The 22,972-nt window shown below is 49.7% G+C and overlaps 1 protein-coding gene across 1 annotated transcript in view; it reads right to left on the bottom strand.

The window, feature by feature from the left end:
- The window catches only part of ATP2B3 (ATPase plasma membrane Ca2+ transporting 3), a 141,688-nt gene that overhangs the window by 64,348 nt on the left and 54,368 nt on the right, over positions 1 to 22,972 (bottom strand). Inside the window, 4 exon segments of the mRNA XM_060252485.1 lie at positions 4,656 to 4,835; positions 10,468 to 10,702; positions 15,194 to 15,435; positions 22,428 to 22,670. Coding sequence (XP_060108468.1) covers positions 4,656 to 4,835; positions 10,468 to 10,702; positions 15,194 to 15,435; positions 22,428 to 22,670 — 900 coding nt within the window.

Below are 22,972 nucleotides of genomic sequence, written 5' to 3'. Positions count from 1 at the left end.
AGGTCGAACCGGGGGACTGAAAGCCAACTCCTCTGTAGGTGGGGGTGAATGCCATCTCCTCCCATTTATGCCCAAGAGGTCGTTATGTTCGGCCTCCCAACATCTGTGGGCCATCCCCAGCCCAAAAGACGCCCGCCTTGCCTCAACTAGGGCCAGGGCTTTTTCAGTCCTGGCCCCGACCTGGGGGAATCAGCTCCCTACAGAGATCCGGGGTCTACCTGGCTTATTAGCTTTCCGTAGGGCCTGTAAAACGGAGCTGTTCCGCCAGGCTTTTAGTTGAGACCGCGGGCGTCTATTTCTTGATCTGGTTGGCCTCCCCTGCCAGCACTGTCACCTGTGCTATAAAACGGAATAATATCTGCCGTCTCTACGGGTTGACATCTTATCATGATGTGAGACGGCCGGGCTGGGCAACAGGTGATGATATGGAAAACTTTTCTGAGTGCTGTTGAGTTGTTTGTTTATAATAGGGTTGCCAATCCCCAGGTGGGGGCAGGGGATCCCCCGGTTTGGAGACCCTCCCCCCGCTTCAGGGTCGTCTGAAAGCAGGGGGAGGGGAGGGAAATGTCTGCTGGGAACTCTATTATTCCCTATGGAGATATATTCTCATAGAAAATAATGGAGAATTGATCTGCGGGTATCCAGCGCTCTGGGGGGGGGGCTGTTTTTTGGGGTAGAGGCACCAAATTTTCAGTATAGCATCTAGTGCCTCTCCCCAAAATACCCACCAAGTTTCAAAAAGATTGGACCAGGGGGTCCAATTCTATGAGCCCCAAAAGGAGGTGCCCCTATTCTTCATTATTTCCTATGGAAGGAAGGCATTGAAAAGGTGTGCTGTCCCTTTAAATATGATGGCCAGAACTCCCTTTGGAGTTCAATTACGCTTGCCACAGCCTTGATCTTGGCTCCACCCCTAATGTCTCCTGGGTCCACTCCCAAAGTCCCTAGATATTTCTTGAATTGGATTTGGCAACCCTAGTTTATAAAATGTTTTTTATTGTATTTTATTGTTTTATTGTATGTTGTGCTCCGCCCTGAGCCCTACGGGGATTGGGCAGAATAGAAATATGCCAAAATAAATAAATAGGTGGCACCCTAAGGGTGAAAGAAGGGAATAAAAGCACTGCAAACAAGACTGTGGGATCTGAGTCATTCGTCCATCACAGATAGCATTTGAAAGGCCCTGTGGCATGTTCTAGTTTGGAAATGTATCCATTTGCAAACCGCTCCAAATCGCTTGAAAATTCATGCCGGTTGACCCGCTACAAATGTCAGTTCGCAAACCACGAACCGCCCAAAATCCATCACAGAATTTAGTTCACGAGCCAGGTTGTGCCCCTCTGTAAGTTGGAGTATTAAGCGTATGAAGTCGGTGATCAGTTTTATTATCTTTCTGTACCCGTCGACTTCAATGGACTTAGAAGCGCGGAACTCTATTTAGGACTGTATTTTAATTACTTAACATGTGTGGCTAGGGGTGCCTTGGGCACCGGTGGGAGGAACTGAGGGGAAAGAAAGGCCTGTTGCACTGGTACCATGCTGGCACGCTGATGTCACTTCCGGTTTAAATCAGAAGTGACATGCTTTCTGCAAAAACTCTATAGTAAACCTGAAGGCGATAGTGATGTCTCAGCAGGGTGTGGTGATGGCAAGTTGAGCCCTGTCCCACAGCTGCTCCCAGGGACTGCAGCCTGGAAACCCTCTGCATGGTTGGTTCTTATAGGGAACATGGGACATCGCCAAGGGAGGAGGGAATTGCTCTTTCGTAACTCTGGAAGACTCTTGAGAGTCCCTTGGACTGCAAGAAGATCCGATCAGTCAGCCCTAAGGGAAATCAACCCAGACTATTCCCTGGAGGGTCAGATGCTGAAGCTGAAGCTCAAATACTTTGGCCGCCCAATGAGAAGGGAGCACTCCCTGGAGAAGACCCTGATGCTGGGAAAGACAGAAGGCAAAAGAAGAAGGAGACAGCAAAAGATGAGCGCAGAAGAATAGATGCTTTTGAGATGTGCTGGGGAAGACTCTCGAGAATCCCTTGGACTGCAAGAAGATCCAATCAGTCAGTCCTCAGGGAAATCAACCCAGAGTATTCCCTGGAAGGTCAGATGCTGAAGCTGAAGCTCAAATCCTTTGGCCGCCCAATGAGAAGGGAGCACTCCCTGGAGAAGACCCTGATGCTGGGAAAGACAGAAGGCAACAGAAGAAGGAGGCGGCAAAAGAGGAGATGGCTGGACAGCGTTACTGATGTCACAAACACGAATTTGAGCAGACTTCAGAGGATGGTGAAAGACAGAAGGGCCTGGCATGACTTAGTCCAGGGGGTCACAAAGAGTCGGACTAGACTGTGCGACTGAACAACAACAACAACAAACTCTTTTTGGAACAGAAACAGAATTCTAACTTACTGCCATCTGGCAGTAATACAGCTTGAGCTTGGCTTGGTATTGCAACCAAGGGAGGGAACAGTTCTAAAGTAAGAAGTCCTTCTGGAAGGTGATTAGGTTTGCCAACCTCCAGGTGGCCCCTGGTGATCTCCAGCTATTAAGATTTATCTTCAGACAACCAAGATCAGTTCCCCTGGAGAAAACGGCTGCTTTGGAGGGGGGAACTTTATAGCAGGCGTGGCCAAACACGTGGCTCTTTCACACATATTGCGGCTCTCGAGGCCCCAACCACTCTGTCAGCTGGCCTGGAGAAGGCATTTCTCTCCTCAAATCATTTCTCCAAGCCAAGGTAGTTGGCGGCTTGGAGAATGCATTTAAAGTTATTTTTGTTCCACTCCTTCCTTTCACATATTGTGTGGCTCTCAAGGCTCCCACCACCCTGTTGGCTGGCTTGGAGAAGGTGTTCACCTGCAAATTACTTTGCCATGCCAAGCCAGGCAGTGGCTTGGAGAATGCATTTAAAGTTGCTTTCTTTCCACCTCTCCCTCCCTACTTCGCCATCTATTTTCCTTCCTTCCTTCCTTCCTTCCTTCCTTCCTTCCTTCCTTCCTTCCTTCCTTCCTTCCTTCCTTCCTTCCTTCCTTCCTTCCTTCCTTCCTCCCTCCCTCCCTCCCTCCCTCCCTGTCTTGTGGCTCTCAAACATCTGACATTTTTTCTATGCAGTGCTTAAGTTAAGCAAGTTTGGCCACCCCTGATCTAGTCCAACCCCCTGCTCAATGCAGGGTCAGCCTAGAGCAACCCTGACAAGTGTCTGTCCAGCCGCTGCTTAAAGACTGCCAGTTCAACTTAGTGAACAAACGTGATGAACAAACAAAAAAGAACCAAAGCTATCTACAAGAGCAGCACTCTCAATTGGTGAAATTAGGATGTTTGGACCAACTGTTGGAGCAGGGAAGCCACTTTTGGGAATTCTTCCATTCCCAGACCCCTAGATGTGGCTGAATCCAGAGAGTTCAAACGCTGGATTAAATTCACTGCCACGGGAACTGGCGACAGCTACAAGCACAGACCATTTCAAGAGGAGACTGGATGAACATCTGGAGCAGAGGATCATCAGTGGCTCTTAGCCACAAGGTATAGAGGGAACACACTGTCTGAGGCAGTGAGGCTCTGTATTCTTGCTGCTTGGGAGGGGGGCACAGTGGGAGGGTTTCTAGTGTCCTGGACCCACAGATGGACCTCCTGATGGCACCTGGGGTTTTTGGCCACTGTGTGACACAGAGTGTCGGACTGGAGGGGCCACTGGCCTGATCCAACATGGCTTCTCTTATGTTCTTCTGTGACACAGAGTGTTGGACTGGATGAGCCATTGGCCTGATCCAACATGGCTTCTCTTATGTTCTTCTGTGACACAGAGTGTTGGACTGGAGGGGCCATTGGCCTGATCCAACATGGGTTCTCTTATGTTCTTATGTGACACAGAGTGTTGGACTGGAGGGGCCATTGGCCTGATCCAACATGGCTTCTCTTATGTTCTTCTGTGACACAGAGTGTTGGACTGGATGGGCCATTGGCCTGATCCAACATGGCTTCTCTTATGTTCTTCTGTGACACAGAGTGTTGGACTGGATGAGCCATTGGCCTGATCCAACATGGCTTCTCTTATGTTCTTCTGTGACACAGAGTGTTGGACTGGAGGGGCCACTGGCCTGATCCAACATGGGTTCTCTTATGTTCTTATGTGACACAGAGTGTTGGACTGGAGGGGCCATTGGCCTGATCCAACATGGCTTCTCTTATGTTCTTCTGTGACACAGAGTGTTGGACTGGATGGGCCATTGGCCTGATCCAACATGGTTTCTCTTATGTTCTTCTGTGACACAGAGTGTTGGACTGGAGGGGCCACTGGCCTGATCCAACATGGGTTCTCTTATGTTCTTATGTGACACAGAGTGTTGGACTGGAGGGGCCACTGGCCTGATCCAACATGGCCTCTCTTATGTTCTTATGTGACACAGAGTGTTGGACTGGATGGGCCACTGGCCTGATCCAACATGGCTTCTCTTATGTTCTTATGTCTGTGGCAGTGATGCTCTGTATTTTTGGTGCTTGGGGGGGGGGCACAGTGGGGGGGCCTTCTAGAGTTCAGGCTCCACTGGTGGACCTCCTGATGGCACCTGGGTTCTGGTCACTGTCTGACACAGAGCGTTGGACCCAATGGGCCATTGGCCTGATCTGACATGGCCTCTCGTAACGTCCTTATGTCCTTACCTCCCCCTTTTCATTGCGGATCCGCCGGTTGAACTCCTTCCCCTCCAGGCACAAGAAATCTTCCCCTGGCTGGATGATGCCGCACTTGGCAGCGATGGCTCGGGCTGTGTTGATGTTGTCCCCCGTCACCATGCGGACAGTGATGCCAGCACGCTGGCATTTGCGGATGGCTTCTGGCACCTGCGAAAAGAGACAGAAGGCTTGTTAAACGGGAGCCGTTCTACTGTTCAGATTGCTTCCAAAAATCTCCTCCCTCAAAGGCCAAATTGACTACCTGAATTAGATTGGGAATCTCAGAAAGAAGAAGAAGAAGATGATATTGGATTGTGAGTGGCTCACAGTCTCCTTTACCTCCCCGCCCCCCCACAACAGACACCCTGTGAGGTGGGTGGGGCTGAGGGAGCTCTCCCAGAAGCTGCTCTTGCATGGACAGCTCTGCGAGAGCTATGGCTGATCCAAAGCCATTTCAGCAGCATCAAGTGGAGGAGTGGGGAATCAAACCCAGTTCTCCCAGATAAGAGTCTGCCCACTTAACTGCTGCATCAAACAAGAAGAAGACTGCAGATTTATACCCCGCCCTTTTATCTGAATCAGAGTCTCAGAGTGGCTCACAATCTCTTTTACCTTCCTCCCCCACAACAGACACCCTGTGAGGTGGGTGGGACTGAGAGAACTCTCCCAGAAGCTGCTCTTTCATGGACAGCTCTGCGAGAGCTATGGCTGACCCAAAGCCATTTCAGCAGCATCAAGTGGAGGAGTGGGGAATCAAACCCGGTTCTCCCAGATAAGAGTCTGCCCACTTAACTGCTACACCAAACAAGAAGAAGAGGACTGCAGATTTATACCCTGCCCTTTTATCTGAATCAGAGCCTCAGAGCGGCTCACAATCTCCTTTACTTTCCTCCCCAACAACAGACACCCTGTGAGGTGGGTGGGGCTGGGAGGGCTCTCACAGCAGCTGCCCTTTCAAGGACAACCTCTGCCAGAGCGATGGCTGACCCAAGGCCATTCCAGCAGGTGCAAGTGGAGGAGTGGGGAATCAAACCCTGTGAGGTGGGTGGGGCTGAGAGAGCTCTGACAGAAGCTGCCCTTTCAAGGACAACCTCTGCCAGAGCTATGGCTGACCCAGGGCCATTCCAGCAGCTGCAAGTGGAGGAGTGGGGAATCAAACCTGGTTCTCCCAGATAAGAATCCATGCACTTCACCACTACGCTGGTGTCAGCAGCATGCTCTCAGCTTGGGCAGCTGCCGGGACCTCTGGCAGGGGCCACCCCCTCAAAGTTCCATTTCCCTGCCAGCTCACTTAGGAGTGCTTCGCCGCCCGTGCATCCAGCTGTGCACGCTACCCAGCGCCATCTGGAAAGGGGCTGTGGCAGTGCAGATGGCTGTGAGCAGGGGGAGGGCCTGTGAGCAGAGTAGAGAAAGGATGTCGAACTCGTTTGTTATGAGGGCCGGAACTGACATAAATGAGACCTTGTTGGGCCGGGCCGTGTGCATCATAAAATGTCAGGGAGCAGAGATTTTAAGCACACAAATACAATTAAATTAGTTTTATTATGATTTCATTGTGATTTTATTTGATTTGATGTACTCCGCTCTGATCCCCCAATGGGGGAACGGGTGGAATATCAATAAACAAATAATAATAATAATAATAATAATAATAATAATAATAATAATAATAATAATAATAATAATTGTGTTTTTTTAAATTAAAATAAAACATGTTTAAAACATTAGCACTCATTGGTCTTAAAGGTGCTTTCTTTGTATCTCTCCTGCGTGATCCAGGGAACTGGGAAAGAGATGCTCTCTTTTTCTCCATCTCTGGAGAGCCAGTTTGGTGTAGTGGTTAAGTGTGCAGTCTCTTATCTGGGAGAACCGGGTTGGATTCCCCACTACTCCACTTGCACCTGCTGGAATGGCCTTGGGTCAGCCATAGCTCTGTCAGAGGTTGTCCTTGAAAGGGCAGCTGCTGTGAGAACCCTCTCCAGCCTCACCCACCTCACAGGGTTTCTGTTGTGAGGGAGGAAGGGAAAGGAGATTTTGAGCCACTCTGAGACTCTTTGGAGTGGAGGGCGGGATATAAATCCAATATCTTCTTCTTCTTCCTTCCCCAGGGGACCAATAGAAGAAAGAGGCTTGGCTCGGTAGCTCCACTGTGTGATTGAGCAAGCCTGGCAAAGCCAGCTGTGATGCAGAAGGAAGCAAGAGAGAGGGAGAAGGAAGCAGATGACAGCTAGTTGCTCAGGGGCCTGATAGAAGCCCTCTGGGGGCCTGATTTGGCCCCCGGGCTGCATGTTTGACACCCCTGGAGTAGAGAAAGGATGCCCAGTAGGGTTGCCTGATCCCTCCTGGCAACTGGTAGGGGATGGGGAAGGGCTTTTTTTTGTAGCAGGAACTCCTTTGCATATTAGGCCACACACCCCTGATGTAGCCAATCCTCCTGGAGCTTACAGTAAGCCCCATACTAAAAACCCTGTAAGCTCTTGGAGGATTGGCTACCTCAGGAGGGTGTGGCCTAATACGTAAAGGAGTTCCTGCTACAAAAAAAGCCCTGGGGGAGACTTACCAGAAGTGGGGATTGGGAACCCTAGCCTCCCTCTCTCTACTGGTAAGTCTCCCCCCCCCCCACTCCACCCGGCCAGGTGATCCATTGCAGTGGGTAGGCCCTGGAGGTGGATAGGCAATCCTTATGTACAGACTCCGGTGAGTGGTTTGGGAGAGTCCCCTGGGAACTCTCTGCCCCCCCAAAATCTGAAACTGACCCTCCTCAGGAATTTGAGTTTTGCATTTTCCCCAGACACTCCCCTTCATTTCTAGTCATCACAGTTTTGGAGCCAGTAACAATAAGAAGAACTTTGAATCTTTAAGAAGAAGATGAAGAAGAATTGCAGATTTATACCTCGCCCTTCTCTCTGGATCAGAGACTCAGAGCGGCTCACAATCTCCTTTATCTTCTCCCCCAACAACAGTCACCCTGTGAGGTGGGTGGGGCTGAGAGAGCTCTCACAGCAGCTGCCCTTTCAAGGACAACTCCTGCCAGGGCTATGGCTGAGCCAAGGCCATTACAGCAGCTGCAAGCGGAGGAGTGGGGAATCAAGCCCGGTTCTCCCAGATAAGAGTCCACGCACTTAACCACTACTGCACTCTCACAGCCTGCCTTTGTAAATCTTTAATTTACAAAAAGAACATAAAACACAATAAAATGTAATCATGGCAAGCAAGCTGACCCAGGAGCTGGCACCAAAAACAATTTGTAGCATAATTACATCAAGCATATACGCCCTCCTGCTGAGAAAACAGACAATATGCTACTAAAAACCAAGAAGAGGCTGTAACACCTAAATAAAGTTAAAGGATAAAACAGTTAAAGGCTTTCTGGGACAAGATGGCTTCCAGCTGACTCTGGGAGGCTTGAAGCAAGAGGACATGGTGCCCTTCCTGGGTCAGACAGTTCAATAACGTTGGAGGCATCAAGGAAAAGACCCCAGTTCCAGACACTGGACAAACCAAGGGCTTAACGTAAGAGCTGCATAGATGTCAGATGTTTGAGAGCCACGAGACGTGGACATCAGAGGAAGGAAGGAAGGAAAATAGATTGGGGGAGGTGGAAGGAAAGCATCTTTAACTTCAAATACATTCTCCAAACTGCCAGCTGGCTTCACTCGGAGAAGTGACTTAAAGAGAGAAATGTCTTCTCCGTCAGCCAATGGGGCAGCGGGGGCTTTGAGAACCACACAATATGTGTGAAAGAGTCACATGAGGCTCCCGAGCCGCAGTTTGGCCACCGCTAAGGCAAACTAACCACTGGAAATCTGATTCAGCAGCTTCTCTGGCTCTTTAAATATTAACAAGCATTGAAAAAAAAAAACACAACAAACAACCCTCCAGCCACGTTGTTACCATAAGGCTGCCAACCTCCAGTTGGGAGCTGGAGAACTTCTGGAATTAAAACTGGTCTCCATTATGTAAAACCAGCAATTCCAAAGCTGAATTCTGCGCCCCGTCCTTCCCTGAATTGCATCAGTCTTGGTAACCACCCCCCTCTGACGGGTAGGGTCGCCAAGTGGCAGATCTCACACTATAACAACTGATCTAAAGATGACCAAGACCAGTTCCCCTGAAGAATAAAATTGCTTCTTCTGAGTTCCCTCCACTGTCCAAACCCTGGCCTCCCCACGCTCTACTTCTAAAACCTCCAAGTGTTTTTCAACCCAGAGTTGGAAATTATGACAGTCCCCTGCTGCTTCTTTTACCGTGAGGCAGATTTTCCCGCCAAAAACGCTAAAAAGCTGTTCCCCACCCTGACTCAGCAGCCCCCCGGTAGCGTGTATTAATAAAGGAGTTTAAAATTTCTGTAAAGAGTCCAGTAGCCCCTTTAAGACTAACAAATTTTATTGTAGCATAAGCTTTCAAGAAACACAGCTCTCTTTCTCAGATGCGGAGAGCTGTATTTCTCAAAAGCTTATGCAACAATAAAATTTGTTAAGTCTTAAAGGTGCTACTGGACCCTACTATTTTGCAGCAATAGTCTAACACAGCTAACACCTCTAGATCTAAAATTTCTGTGTGTCCCATCCCTTTTGTCAGAGAAGTTATTTGGCTTTTGCCTGGCTCAGAGATTTGTTGAGGATAAACAAGAGCTCTCTTGATAATCCCTTCATTTGAAATGGCACCTGAGACATCGTAAAATTCAGTCTGAAATACCACTTTCATTTTAACAGGCACAGCTGGGGTAGGGACTGGCAGGGGACAAGAAAGCTGAGGTAAATTTTGTTGTATTTACAGGTTATAATATTTTTAACAGACTACAGAGTGTTGTTGAGGCCTATTCTCATAAACGCTTGGTTCTTAACAGCGAGAGATTTGTCTTAGAGATTTCTTCGCAGCAAATTATGGGTCTTTATAAAGATTCATAGTTTCCTGGAGGCTAGAACTTTTTTTCCTGTACTTATGTCCCTCCCTGTGAGATTACAGCCTTCTCTTGGACTCTGGAGGTGTTTGAGACTGGGGTTTTTTACATAAACCAGGGGGACTTCCAGAGCTGAACCCCGAATAACTGAGAAGGAAATATTCTCCATTTCTTAGAAGCAATATTTCTTTTCTATTTGGCAAGATTTACAGTTTCAACCTACTGATCAGTCTCTTCTGCCAGACCTGATCCTCTGTGAATCAACAGTTTTCAGCCCGGCTGATGGTTAGACTAAATGTCCTATTTTGAACTTTTCCTCAGATTCTGGTAGCATTAATTAAGAGCAAGGAGCTGCCTCACCTCACTTCAAAAGTGACTTTTTGGTTGCCACCACACACACAAAACAATACACTTTCAATGCACTTTCCAACTGGATGTTGCCAGGTTTTAGCTCCCCAGAAAGAAGACAGACTGCTCCTAGCTCCTCAGAAAGAAGACAGGTTTTAGCTCTCCAGAAAGAAGACAGACTGCTCTTAGCTCCACAGAAAGAAGACAGGTTTTAGCTCCCCAGAAAGAAGACAGACTGCTCTTAGTTCCTCAGAAAGAAGATAGACTGCTCCTAGCTCCTCAGAAATAAGACAGGTTTTAGCTCCCCAGAAAGAAGACAGACTGCTCTTAGTTCCTCAGAAAGAAGATAGACTGCTCCTAGCTCCTCAGAAAGAAGACAGGTTTTAGCTCCCCAGAAAGAAGACAGACTGCTCTTAGTTCCTCAGAAAGAAGATAGACTGCTCCTAGCTCCTCAGAAAGAAGACAGGTTTTAGCTCCCCAGAAAGAAGACAGACTGTTCTTAGCTCCTCAGAAAGAAGACAGGTTTTTTTTAATGTGATGTATAGTTACCTCCGGCCTCACGGGGTCCTCAATCCCCACCACAGCGATGCAGGTCAAGTCTATCACAATGTCGTTCTCGTTGTCCCATTCCGGCTCTTTGCCTGCTGGGAAGTCACGGTACGCGATGCAGATGGTTCTAAGCCCGTCACACGCCATGGGCTCAATCACTTTCTTCACCATTTCGTCTCGATCCCGGGGCCGGAAGCTGCGCAGCTCCCCATTGCTGTTTAGAATGTTTGTGCACCTGAAATGGCAAAGAGGACATAGGCCAATAATCAGGGCAGACCGGGAAATGGCCTAGGAACAAGTCAAGGTGAGCAGCACCTGCAGAGCTACAAGCCAGCACCTACAAAAACTTAAAACATGCTTAAAATGTTAGCACTCATTAGTCTTAAAGATGCTTTCTTTGTATTTTTCCCATGGGATCCAGGGAACTGGGCAAAGGAAGCTCAGGCTCTTTCCTTCCTTCCTCAGGGGACTGGGGGGAGCCTCAGCCAATAGAAGGACGAGAAGCTTGGCTCAATAGCTCTGCTGTGCAATTGAGATAGCCTGGCAAAGCAAGCTATTCCTCCCCGAGGGAGGAGCCTCAGCCAATGGAGAAAATAGAGGTTTTGTTATGTAGTCACCTATTTTGTGAAAGAAATACAGCTACTTTACAGTCTATGAGTGCTACCTGGCAACATCACCCATCAGAGAAGAAAAGTTGGCAACTGGATTTTGTGCTGAATGTGTAAAACATGGAGTGATGATTGCAGGACATGCTAATTGCAAGTGCATGGGGCTATAACTTTAAGAACTTTGATAACAGTTCATGTTTTAAATGCAATTATATGAATAATGTATGTAATGTATGAGAAGCATAATATGCTCTTTTGATGTGTTCTATGAATATCATAGAATTTGGTTTGCAAAGGATTTAAGGGTCATCAGAAAGCTGTGGGGGAGGGAAATGTCTGCTGGCCACTCCATTATTCCCCATGGAGACCGATTCCCATAAGGTATAATGGAGAATTGATCTGCTGCTATCTGGGGCTCGGGGGGGGGGCTGTTTTTTGATGTAGAGGCACCAAATTTGCGGCATAGCATCCAATGCCTCTACTCCAAACACCCTCCAAGTTTCAAAAGGATTAGACTAGGGGGTCCAATTCTATGAGCCCCCAAAGAAAGTGCCCCTATCCTCCATTATTTCCAAGGGAGGGAAGACATTTCAAAGGTGTGGAGTTCCTTTCAATGTGATGGCCAGAACTCCCTTTGGTGGTCAGTTGTTAAAGAAAGCTCCACCCCAAAGTCTCCTGGCTCCACCCTCGAAGTCCCCAGATATTTCTTGAATTGGATTTGGCAACCTTAGTCTGATCTAGGCTTGCCAATCCCCAGGTCCCAGCGCGGGTTCTCCTGCTTTCCCTGGCTCCTTCCCGCCCCCAGTCAGCTGGCCGGCAGGGGGAAGCCCCGCCCCCAGAGGACCATGTGCCTTTCCACCTCTGGAGGCTTCAGTCTCCGATTGAAAGGCTTCCTCTTGGGATGGGGTATCTGTGTTGCTGTGAAGAAGCTGGTAGCAACTTGTGAGTAGAGAGGCCAATCCCTCACTTCAAAGTCGCCAGAAACAGGGTCGGGGTGGGGGAGGGAAATGTTTGCTGGGCACTTCATTATTCCCAAAGTGGAGATCGATTCTCATAGGGTATAATGGGGAATTGATCTGGAGGTTTCGGGGCTCTGGGGGAGCTCCTCCCAAAGTCTCCTGGCTCCACCCCAAAGTCCCCAGATATTTCTTGAATTGGACTTGGCAACCCTAGTCTGATCCAAGGCTATAATTGTATTCCTGAGTCTGACGACCTCAGTCTCACCAAGAGACAAAGTCTTGGACCTGTAACGTCTTCATTTACCGAATAAAACCTATTTTGATCTCATCATCCGTCATTGTACCATTTTACATCCTAAACCACTGCCTACCAGATAATTTTACTTCACTGTCATTGGTTCTCAAATCTGTACCATGTTGCATTCTGGGCCACTGCCTACGAGCTCTTTATGGCTCTGCTCAACTATGTATGGCTTTGCTCACCGTGCTGGATTCCTCGTCTGACAAAGTGTGCTTAAGAGCATACGAAAGCTGACATTCTAAATAAAAATGGGTTGGTCTTAAAGGTGCCACTTGACTCCTGCTTTGTTCAACTGCTTCAGACCAACACGGCTGCCCTCTTGGATCATCACAGAGGTTGTCACTGATGGGGACTGTGCAGCACTCGACACCCGGGTGTACGTCTGACTGTGAATCCAGTTGTGCACATGTGACTGGACATGGGTTGGGTGCAGGCCTGTAGCTAACCAGAGGCCCACAGGGCCTGGCCCCCTGACAGTTTTGGGGCCCCTCACTCCCCATCCCAGAGCTGCCCTTCTCCCTCCCACTCCAGTGCAATTTAATTGCACAGGGGGGGCACCCAAGAGCAGCCGCTGTCTGTCCCGCGCCATTTCAAGGGCGAGCCATTCATCTTATTGGCTGGCTCTAAATCAGACAGGCGGAGGAAGAGGGGCGGCTCCCAGCCTCTCCAGCTTCCTGCTCTCACCCCCATGGCCCCATCCCCCATGGCTGTCTCATGGCCCCCTCCCCCGTGACCCCTAGCTACGGGGCTGGTTGGATGTATTGTGCTGTTTGGCTAGGGAATTCTTAAGCTTTCCGTGACAGGCAAAGAGAGCTGGAGAGAGTCCCAGAGCCCTTGGCCATCTTTCCCGTCTGCCAATTGTTTCTGCTGATCTCATTTCTCCTTGGCAGCAAACGGTGCCACCTCCTCCTCCTCGTCTCAGCCTCGAAGCAGAAATGTCTCACGCTTCCCTAACAACGAAGGCCTCCCTTCATAAAGGATGCGGACAGAATGGAGAGGGTGCTGAGGAGAGCGACAAAGATGATCGGGGGATTGGAGACCAAACCTTACGAGGAAAGGCTGAGGGACTTGGGGAAAGTTCAGTCTGGAGAAGAGGAGGTGGAGGGGGGACACGATGGCTCTCTTGAAGTCTTGGACCAGAACCAACAGGCTGAAATTAAACCAAAAGGGTTTTCGGCTAAACGTTAGGAAGAACTTCCTGACCATTAGGTCTCAGTGGAACAGGCTTCCTCCTTGGGAGGTGGTTAGGGTTGCCAAGTCCAATTCAAGAAATATCTGGGGACTTTGGGAGGTGGAGCCAGGAGACTTTGGGGGCGGAGCCAGGAGACATCGGGGCGGAGCCAGGAGCAAGGGTGGGACAAGCATAATTGAACGCCAAGGGAGTTCTGGCCATCACATTTAAAGGGACTGCACACCTTTTTAAATGCCTTCCTTTCACAGGAAATAATGAAGGATAGGGGCACCTTCTTTTGGGGCTCATAGAATTGGACCCCCTAGTCCAATCGTTTTGAAACTTGGGGGGTACTTTGGGGAGAGGCACTAGATGCTATACTGAACATTTGGTGCCTCTACCTCAAAATAACAGCCCCCCCCAGATCAATTTCCCATTATACCCTATAAGAATCGATCTCCACATAGGGAATAATGAAGTGCTCGGCAGACATTTCCCTCCTCCCCCCTGGTTTCTGGCGACTCTGAAGCGAGGGATTGGCCTCTCTACTCATGAGTTGCTGCCAACTTCTTCAAAGTAACTTAGACACCCCAACCCGAGAGGAAGCCTTTCCAATCGGAGACTGAAGCCTCCGGAGGTGGAAAGGCACATGGTGGCTGTGGGGGCGGGAAGGAGCCCGGGAAAGTGGAAGAACCCCCGCTAGGACCTGGGGATTGGCAAGCCTAGAGGTGGTGGACTCTCCTTTTTTGGAGGTTTTAAAGCAGAGGCTAGATGGCCATCTGACAGCTATGCTGATTCTGTGGACTTAGTTCATGGGAAGGAGGGCAGGAAGGGCTGCATCAGTGCTTAGTTCTCATGGTCCTTTCTTACCCCCCAGGGAAATGCTGATAGCCACTTTGGGGTCAGGAAGGAATATTTCTTCAGGTCAGTTTGGCCAGCGATCCTGCGGGGTGGGGTTTGGCCAACTTCTGGACATGGAGCAGGGGTCACTGGGGGCGAAGGGAAGTATTTGTGAGTTTCCTGCATTGGTCGGGGGTGGGCTAGGGGGCTGGGACTAAATCGAGGTGTCGAACTCATTTGTTAGGACGGCCAGATCTAACATAAATGAGATCTTGTCAGGCCGGGCTGTGTCAGGCCGGTCCATGTGTGTAGCTATTTAAGATTAGGTAGCAGAGAGATACACTTTTAAAAGGATACATTTTTTTTTAATTTAAACTTAAACTTAGATTTTTTTAAAAACCCAACAACTTAAAATAAAACATGCTTGAAACGTTAGCACTCGTTGGTCTTAAAGGTGCTTTCTTTGTATTTCTCCCATGGGATCCAGGGAATTGGGCAAAGGAAGCTCTGGCTCTTTCCCTCCCTCCCTGCGGGACCAGGAGGGAGAGGAGCCTCAGCCAATGGAGAAAATTGAGGTTTTGCTCAGTAGCTCCTGTGTGATTGAGCAAACCTTGTAACGCAAGCCTGTGATGCAGAAGGAAGCAAGAGAGAGGGAGAAGAAAGCAGACAAGCCAGTTGCTCGGGGGCCTGATAGGAGCCCTCTGGGGGCCTGATTTGGCCGTCAGGCTGCATGTTTGACACCCCTGGACTAGATGACCCTGGAGGTCCCTTCCAACTCCACAATTCTATGATCCCTGGGCCGGGAGCGCCGGTTGTCATCGCTTCGCTATGAGGAAAGCAGACTCACTTTTTAAGGACGATTTCGGAGGCACCTTTGCTGAAGAGACGGTAGCCGCCGTCAGGCATGCAAGTGACCGTGCTCATAGACTTGCGGACGGAATTGAAGGTGTAGACCTTGTAGAGCTTCTCTTCAGGGATCTGGTCACGCACCGTCTGGTAGTCCCGCCGCAGGTTGACCACAAAGCCCAGCAGTGAACACTCCGTCTTGTTGCCGACCTGGCGGGGCAGGCCCCCTTCTTTCTCTGGAGGCTGAAGGGAAGGAAAGCAGAATCAATGTGGACCCCAGCCTCTGATTCTCTCAGCTCCATCCATTTCCGGGGCTAGGATTAGAACTGTAAAGTTCACAGACAAAATCAGGGCTTTTTTTTGTGTGTGTATCAGGAACTCTTTTGCATATTAGGCCACACAGCCCTAGGGTTGCCAAGTCCAATTCAAGAAATATCTGGGTACTTTGAGGGTGGAGCCAGGAGACATTGGGGTGGAGCCAGGAGACATTGGAGTGGAGCCAGGAGACATTAGGGGTGGAGCCAGGAGACATTGGGGTGGAGCCAGGAGACATTGGGGTGGAGCAAGGAGACATTAGGGGTGGAGCCAGGAGACATTGGGGTGGAGCCAGGAGACATTGGAGTGGAGCCAGGAGACATTAGGGGTGGAGCCAGGAGACATTGGGGTGGAGCCAGGAGACATTGGAGTGGAGCCAGGAGACATTAGGGGTGGAGCCAGGAGACATTGGGGTGGAGCCAGGAGACATTAGGGATGGAGCCAGGAGACATTAGGGGTGGAGCCAGGAGACATTGGGGTGGAGCCAGGAGACATTGGGGTGGAGCCAGGAGACATTGGGGTGGAGCAAGGAGACATTAGGGGTGGAGCCAGGAGACATTGGGGTGGAGCCAGGAGACATTAGGGATGGAGCCAGGAGACATTGGGGTGGAGCCAGGAGACATTGGGGTGGAGCCAGAAGCAAGATTGTGACAAACATAATTGAACTCCAAAGCCCCACCCCTGAAGCAGAGCTTCATATTTGAACACAGATGGAGCTATCTTTCATCTGTCATCCGTCTAGCTGTCATCCGTCTGTCTCTCCGTCTGTCCGTCAATCTGTCTGTCTGTCTTTTTTTGCCGTAATCTGGATAGCCAAGGCAAGCCTGATCTCATCAGATCTCAGAAGCTAACCAGGGTCAACTCTGACAAGTACTTCAAGGAATACCAGAGCTGGAGGTAGGGGCAGGCTCTATTCGGCCACCCCCCTGAATATTCTCCAAGTCCCCAGTAGAGATCAGACACCAGAGGTCGCCATGACTTCCAGTTGCGCACACACGCACGCACATGCACACAATACAAAACAAAAAACCGCCCCACAATATTTTATGGTGCACATGGTGGCAAACATTAAAAACAAATGGTCTGAAGATCAGACTACAAAGAACATCAACACAAGGTTTACATAAACTATAATCATTTTACATACAGAGTTGATGATTTCACATATGCGGTTGTTAAAAATATCAAATGACCAATAGGGCTTTTTCAGTAGTCTAATGCTATTATAAAGAAACACACATACAGAAGTAAATATATATAAATTGAAGCCTATATCTGTATCTCTATCTCTCTCTATCAGGGGTGGAATTCTAGCAGGAGCTCCTTTGCATGTTAGGCCACACCTACCTGATGTAGCCAATCCTCCAAGAGCTTACAAAAAAGAACCTTGGTAAGCTCTTGGAGGATTGGCTACATCAGGTGGGTGTGGCCTAAGATGCAAAGGAGCTCCTGCTAGAATTCCACCCCTGATCTCTCTCTCCTCAGACCATCAGTGCATCAAGGTCCGTCTTGTCTACACAGACTGGCAGTGATTCTCCTGTGTCTCAGCCTCAAGTCCTTCGCATCACCTGCTAATTGATCCTTTTTAACTGGAGATGCCGAGTCTCGAACCTGGGACCTTCTGCATTCCAAGCAGATGCTCTGTCACCAAACATAGTCCCTTCTTTGCAAGTCCCTGTACTGGACTTAGGGATCCCAATCCCCTGGTCCCAGTGGGGGATGGGGAGGGCTTTCCCACCGCCGGCCAACTGGCCAGCAGGGGAAATCGGACCCCAAAAGGAGGTTTTTAAGGCCATTTCTGGTAAAACCGGAAATGTCCCGAAAAACTGGAAGTGCTGCCCAGAGCAGCCATTTGAGGGGGGAAGCACAAAGGACCACTCAAATGGCTGCAATCTTGCAGCTAGTTTAGGCTATCCTTTTTCAGGGATCAATGTTGCTCCTCACACACCCCCCTCCCCCACGATTAGAAGTGGCGGGAGAGGGAAACTGGCCACGGAATGATTGGCAGCCATTTGAGTGGTCCATTTTCACCCCTTCCCCCAGATACCACTCAAATGGCTGCCAGCAATTTCCTGTTTGGGCTACTTCTGATTTTACCAGAAGTAGTCCAAAACATCATTTGCATCCCCACCCACCTCCCGGAACACACACACACACACACACACCCAGGCCTGGAAAGGTAAGGGGATTTGGCAACCCAAGTGAGTGAGTGTGTGTGTGTATGTGTGTGTGATAGAGAGAGAGCAGCCAGCTGCTAGGGAATGAGGAAATGACTGTATTCAGGGAAACTGCGCTGCTTAGGGTTGCCAATACCCAGGTGGCGGCAGGGGATCCCCCGGTTTGGAGACCCTCCCCGCGCTTCAGGGTCGTCAGAAAGTAGGGTTGCCAAGTCCAATTCCAGAAATATCTGGGGACTTTGGGGGTGGAGCCAGGAGACACTGGGGGTGGAGCAAACTATAACATAAAAATCCCAGGTCCCTGACTCCATTTAGGCACATCCAAGGCACCAGAACAAAAATGGCACTACACCAGCATGTAACTTTGGAAGGATAATCAAAAATCCAGCAAAGCAGTGGTGTGATTTAGTGAACAGAGTGCAGGCTACGTAAAGCCCAGGTTCAAATCTCCCATGGAAGCTCACTGAGTGATCTCGGGGCAGTCACTCTGTCTCTCAGCTAAAACTACCTCAGAGGCTTGTCATGAGGACAAAATGATAAGTCATATGTTAATCACAGTTGGATGAAACCTCCAGAGCAGGGGTGGCCAAACTGTGGCTCTTTCACACATATTGTGTGGCTCTCAAAGCCTGCACTGCCCTGTCGGCTGGCTTGGAGAAAGTATTTAAAGTTAAAGTTGCTTTCTTTCCACCCCTCCCTCCTCCACATCACTCAATGCCTGGCCTCTTCCAAACTGAAGATGCTAGGGCCCGAACCCGGGACCGTGTACCTAACAAGCCAGGTTCCCACCCCCAGAACCCCAACCTCCCGAGGGACCTTTCCGGACCAGCAGCACTGTTCCCTCAAACCTATTCCTAACGGCGACAGGACTCTATCGACGGACCATGGCGCTCCCCTGATGCACGGAAGCCGGCCCCCGCCAAGGGGAGGAATCACCTGGGCCGCGCTCCTCGCGCCGCTGCCGCAGCGCGCATGGCTTCCTGGCGTGTAAAAACACACCGAAACAAACATGCCCGATGTGCGGAAGCTGCCCCCCCCCCCCCGAGGGGAGGAATCAGCTGGGCCACGCTGCTTGGGCTGTGAAAACAAACGCACACTCAGGGCCACAGAGACCGCACAGCTAATGTGCGGCTGATCAAGCCAAGAGCGCGGTTCAGAACTGCGCCACTGGAGGCGGGGCCAGCCTTATAAGGCTGCCCCGCCCCCATCCACATAAGGAAGAGTTTAGAGCAGCTGATGCCCCCCCCTCTCTCTCTCTCTCGGCTTGACTTCGCTGATGCAACTACTTTGAAAAGGTAGTCACGTGGCCTTTGAAAGGGCTGAGGGCGAGATGGGGCCCCCAGTGTGGGGAAAGTTGTGCTCTGAGGAGAATTGGCTTTTTATTTTATTTTTAACATTGCCACGCTCCTTGGCGCCGTTTCCCCCCCTCCCCCGCTTCCGTTTTTTTGGGGAGCGGGGGAAGAGCCTGGAAATCCTGGGGTCCCCCGCCAGGGCGGGAGGGTTGGGAAGCCTATCAGAAAGCGGGGGGAGGGGAGGGAAATGTCTGCTGGGCACTCTGTTATTCCCTATGGAGATTTATTCCCATAGAAAATCATGGAGAATTGATCCGCGGGTATCTGGGGCTCTGGGGGGCTGTTTTTTGGGGTAGAGGCACCAAATTTTCAGTATAGCATCTAGTGTTTCTTCCCAAAATACCCCCCAAGTTTCAAAAAGTTTGGACCAGGGGGTCTAATTCTATAAGCCTCAAAAGAAGGTGCCCCTATCCTTCATTATTTCCTATGGAAGGAAGGCATTGAAAAGGTGTGCCGTCCCTTTAAATGTGATGGCCAGAACTCCCGTTGGAGTTCAATTATGCTTGTCACAGCCTTGATCTTGGCTCCACCCCCAAAGTCCCCAGATATTTCTTGAATTGGACATGGCAACCCTAGCGCTGCTGTATTTTTATTTCTTTATTTTAGGGAATGGGAAAGTCTCCAGGCCACACCCCCACCTGGGGCTGGGGATGATGGGAGTTGTAGGCAAAAAAAAACATCTGGAGAGCTACCATTGGCCACCCCTGGCCTAAGCTAAGGGAGACTTGGAAGGGCTTGGGAGGGAACTCTGGGCCTTCTCAAGGGAGACACTTAACCCTGAATGGTGGCAGCCCTTGGGAAGACCCCCCTGAGTCATGACAGCTCATAAGACAGAATGGGCCCGTAAGGGAGCATCATTTTTAAATTTTGCCTCCCCCCTCAAAAAACATGCAGTTTTTAGTTTTAAAAGTTTTTGTTAGTTTTCTAGAAGTTAAGAGTAAGGGGTAAGAAGTCCCCAGATATTTCTTGAGTCGGACTTGACAACTCTACCTCCAATAGAGTTTAACAGTGCAGTCCTAAGATCACTGAAATCCGTAGGCTCAGCAGCAAATAACAATCCTTAGGGCTGCCACAGGCAGCAAATTGTCCCCCCCTCTCAATTATGAAAACAAAACTTAAGCCAATCCTGTACATGCTTTGCAGATCCTGTCTAGTGTCAAGGGGCCTTGCCATATATTTGCTTGGCCTGGGTTTCTCTGTCACTCTGAGGAGAATGTTGGGGGGGTGTACACTGTGCTGCTTTTGCCTGCTTGCTTTCTCTTTTGTTTGCACCACATGAAGTACTCGCTCTACCCTGGTAGGGAGGTTCACGTCTGGAATCCAAGGACGTGATATCTCCTAGCAGAGACTCTTTTGGCACCTGGTAGCACATAATGGGGGGCTGGGTGAGAAACCGTGACTGTTGCTTTGGGGGGGGCGCTTTTTGCTCTGAATTCTGGCAGGTTGGGAACGGCCCTGGAGAGGGTATATAGATAGGGTTGCCAAGTCTGACTCCAGAAATATCTGGGGACTTTGGGAGTAGAGCCAGGAGACTTTGGGGGCGGAGCCAGGAGCTAGGATGTGACAAGTATGACTGAACTCCAAAGGAGTTCGGGCAATCACATTTAAAGCGACCGTTGCTCCTTTTAAATGCCTTCCTTACATAGGAAATAATGGGAGGATAGGGGCAGCTTCTTTGGGGGCTCATAGAATTTGGCACCTTGGTTCAATCTTTTTGAAACTTGGGGGGTGTTTTGGGAAGAGACAGTGCCTCTGCATCAAAAAACAGCCCCTCTGGAGCCCCAGATACCCACAGATCAATTCTCCATTATATAGGGTTGCCAAGTCCAATTCAAGAAATATCTGGGGGCTTTGGGGGTGGAGCCAGGAGACATTAGGGGTGGAGCTGTAGCAGGAAAAGTCCTGTGTTGTCCAATTAATAGTAAATCATACTCACAAACGAGGTCTGAGGCAAGGTCAGGAAAACAGCTTCTTTATTTAACGTGCTTAAGCGCTCTATACACGGGCTCCAGACCCGAGGGTCTGAGCAATGATCACAGTCACCTGCCATCCCTTATAGGGGGCCTCCGCCCACTCACTACCCACTCACTACCTTAAAACACCCATGTTCTCACCACAATTCGAGTTGTTTTCCAACCCTCTGGGTTCTTCTTAGGGCCTTTCTTAAGGCCTCTGCAAACCCTGGTTCCTCTTTCTCTAGAAACATTTTACCCCCACGCCCACAATTTCTCGCTGCACCTGTCTTGCTTCTCTCTAGGCTCTGTTCTATGTTTTTCAGCCTGCGGTTTTGAAAGGTCAACGACCTGTCACAGTTCCCTTTTTCTCAGCCAGCTACCACTCCCTTGCTTAAACTGCTCCAAAAGATTATTTCTCAAAAGCATTGTTATTTAATCCTAGCATCGCCAAGCCATACATATTGATTAGGTATTGGTATTGATTCTTGTTCTTATCGATCCACCGCTATAGAGCCAAGATCAAGGCTGAGACAAGCATAATTGAACTCCAAAGGGAGTTCTGGCCATCACATTTAAAGGGACCGCACACCTTTTCAATGCCTTCCTTCCACAGGAAATAATGAAGGATAGGGGCACCTTCTTTTGAGGCTAATGGCATTATACCCTATGGGAATCGGTCTCCATAGGGAATAATGGAGGGCCCAGCAGACATTTCCGTCCCCCCCCCCGCTTTCTGATGACCCTGAAGGGGGGGGGGAAGGCCTACAGACCAGGGGATCCCCTGCCCCCACCTGGGAATTGGCAACCCTATATATAGATCTGGCTCTCCCAGGTATAGCCAGATCTGACACAGAGTCATACCTGCTGTAACGTGTCTATTAATAAACCTTTTCTGAATCTCAGCAAGAGGCCTGATGATTGAGGACTAACCAGGAGCTTTTTTCGGTAGCAGGAACTGCTTTGCATATTAGGCCACTCCCCCCTGATGTATCCAGTCCTCCAAGAGCTTCCCGTAGACCTTGTAAGAAGAGCCCTGTAAGCTGCTGGAGGATTGGCTACATCAGGGGGGTGTAGCCTAATATGCAGACAGGTTAAAACGGATAAAAGGAAGTACTTCTTCACCCAAAGGGTCATTAACATGTGGAATTCACTGCTACAGGAGGTGGTGGCGGCCACAAGCATGGCCACCTTCAAGAGGATATATATATAATTTTTTTGGCCACTGTGTGACACAGAGTGTTGGACTAGATGGGCCATTGGCCTGATCCAACATGGCTTCTCTCATGTTCTTATGCAAAGGAGTTCCTGCAACAAAATAAGCCCAGCTGACATCTACGCCCTTTCTCATTCGAGTTGCAGTTCAAGCTCATGTCCCCTCTAGCCTGAGGACGCAGTGGCTTGGAGGACCAATGACTGTGTCAAGGGCAAACACTTACTAGTATCTTGGTGGTGTAGGCACTGTTGACAGCGATGGCATGCACCAGCAGGTCTAGCGTTTTGGGGTTCAGGTTGCTGGGGTCAGGGGTCTCCTTGTAGTGAGTGTCGCCCAAGTAGCACTGCACAACAGTCATGCGGTTGGTGGTGAGCGTGCCGGTCTTGTCGGAGCAAATGGCAGTGGCGTTGCCCATCGTCTCGCAGGCGTCCAGGTGGCGAACCAGGTTGTTATCTTTCATCATTTTCTGCAGTCAAAAAGAACGAGGTTTTAGAGCAGTGTTTCCCAAAGTGGGCGATATTGCCCCCTGGGGGGCGCTGGAACAATCCAAAGGGGCGGTAGTAGCCTTGGGTGCAATTGGGGGGGGTGAATAAAAATAAGGGGGGCTGGAAGCATAAATGAAGGAGAGGGTGGGAGGTGTCAAAACATCATGTTTCTGGGAGGGGTCCTGAATTTCTAATTTAGAGAAAAGTTCCAAGAAAGGGTTCCTTTTTGTCTGCAACAAACAAGAAACACAGAAACAAAAAACCTTAGTAGTCTATCCTAGCC

The sequence above is a fragment of the Heteronotia binoei genome, chromosome 13 (assembly GCF_032191835.1).
Source record: "Heteronotia binoei isolate CCM8104 ecotype False Entrance Well chromosome 13, APGP_CSIRO_Hbin_v1, whole genome shotgun sequence".
In the NCBI taxonomy this organism is placed as follows: domain Eukaryota; kingdom Metazoa; phylum Chordata; class Lepidosauria; order Squamata; family Gekkonidae; genus Heteronotia; species Heteronotia binoei.
The sequence above is the reverse complement of the archived record's forward strand: the minus strand, read 5'-3'. Positions and strand labels throughout refer to the sequence as shown.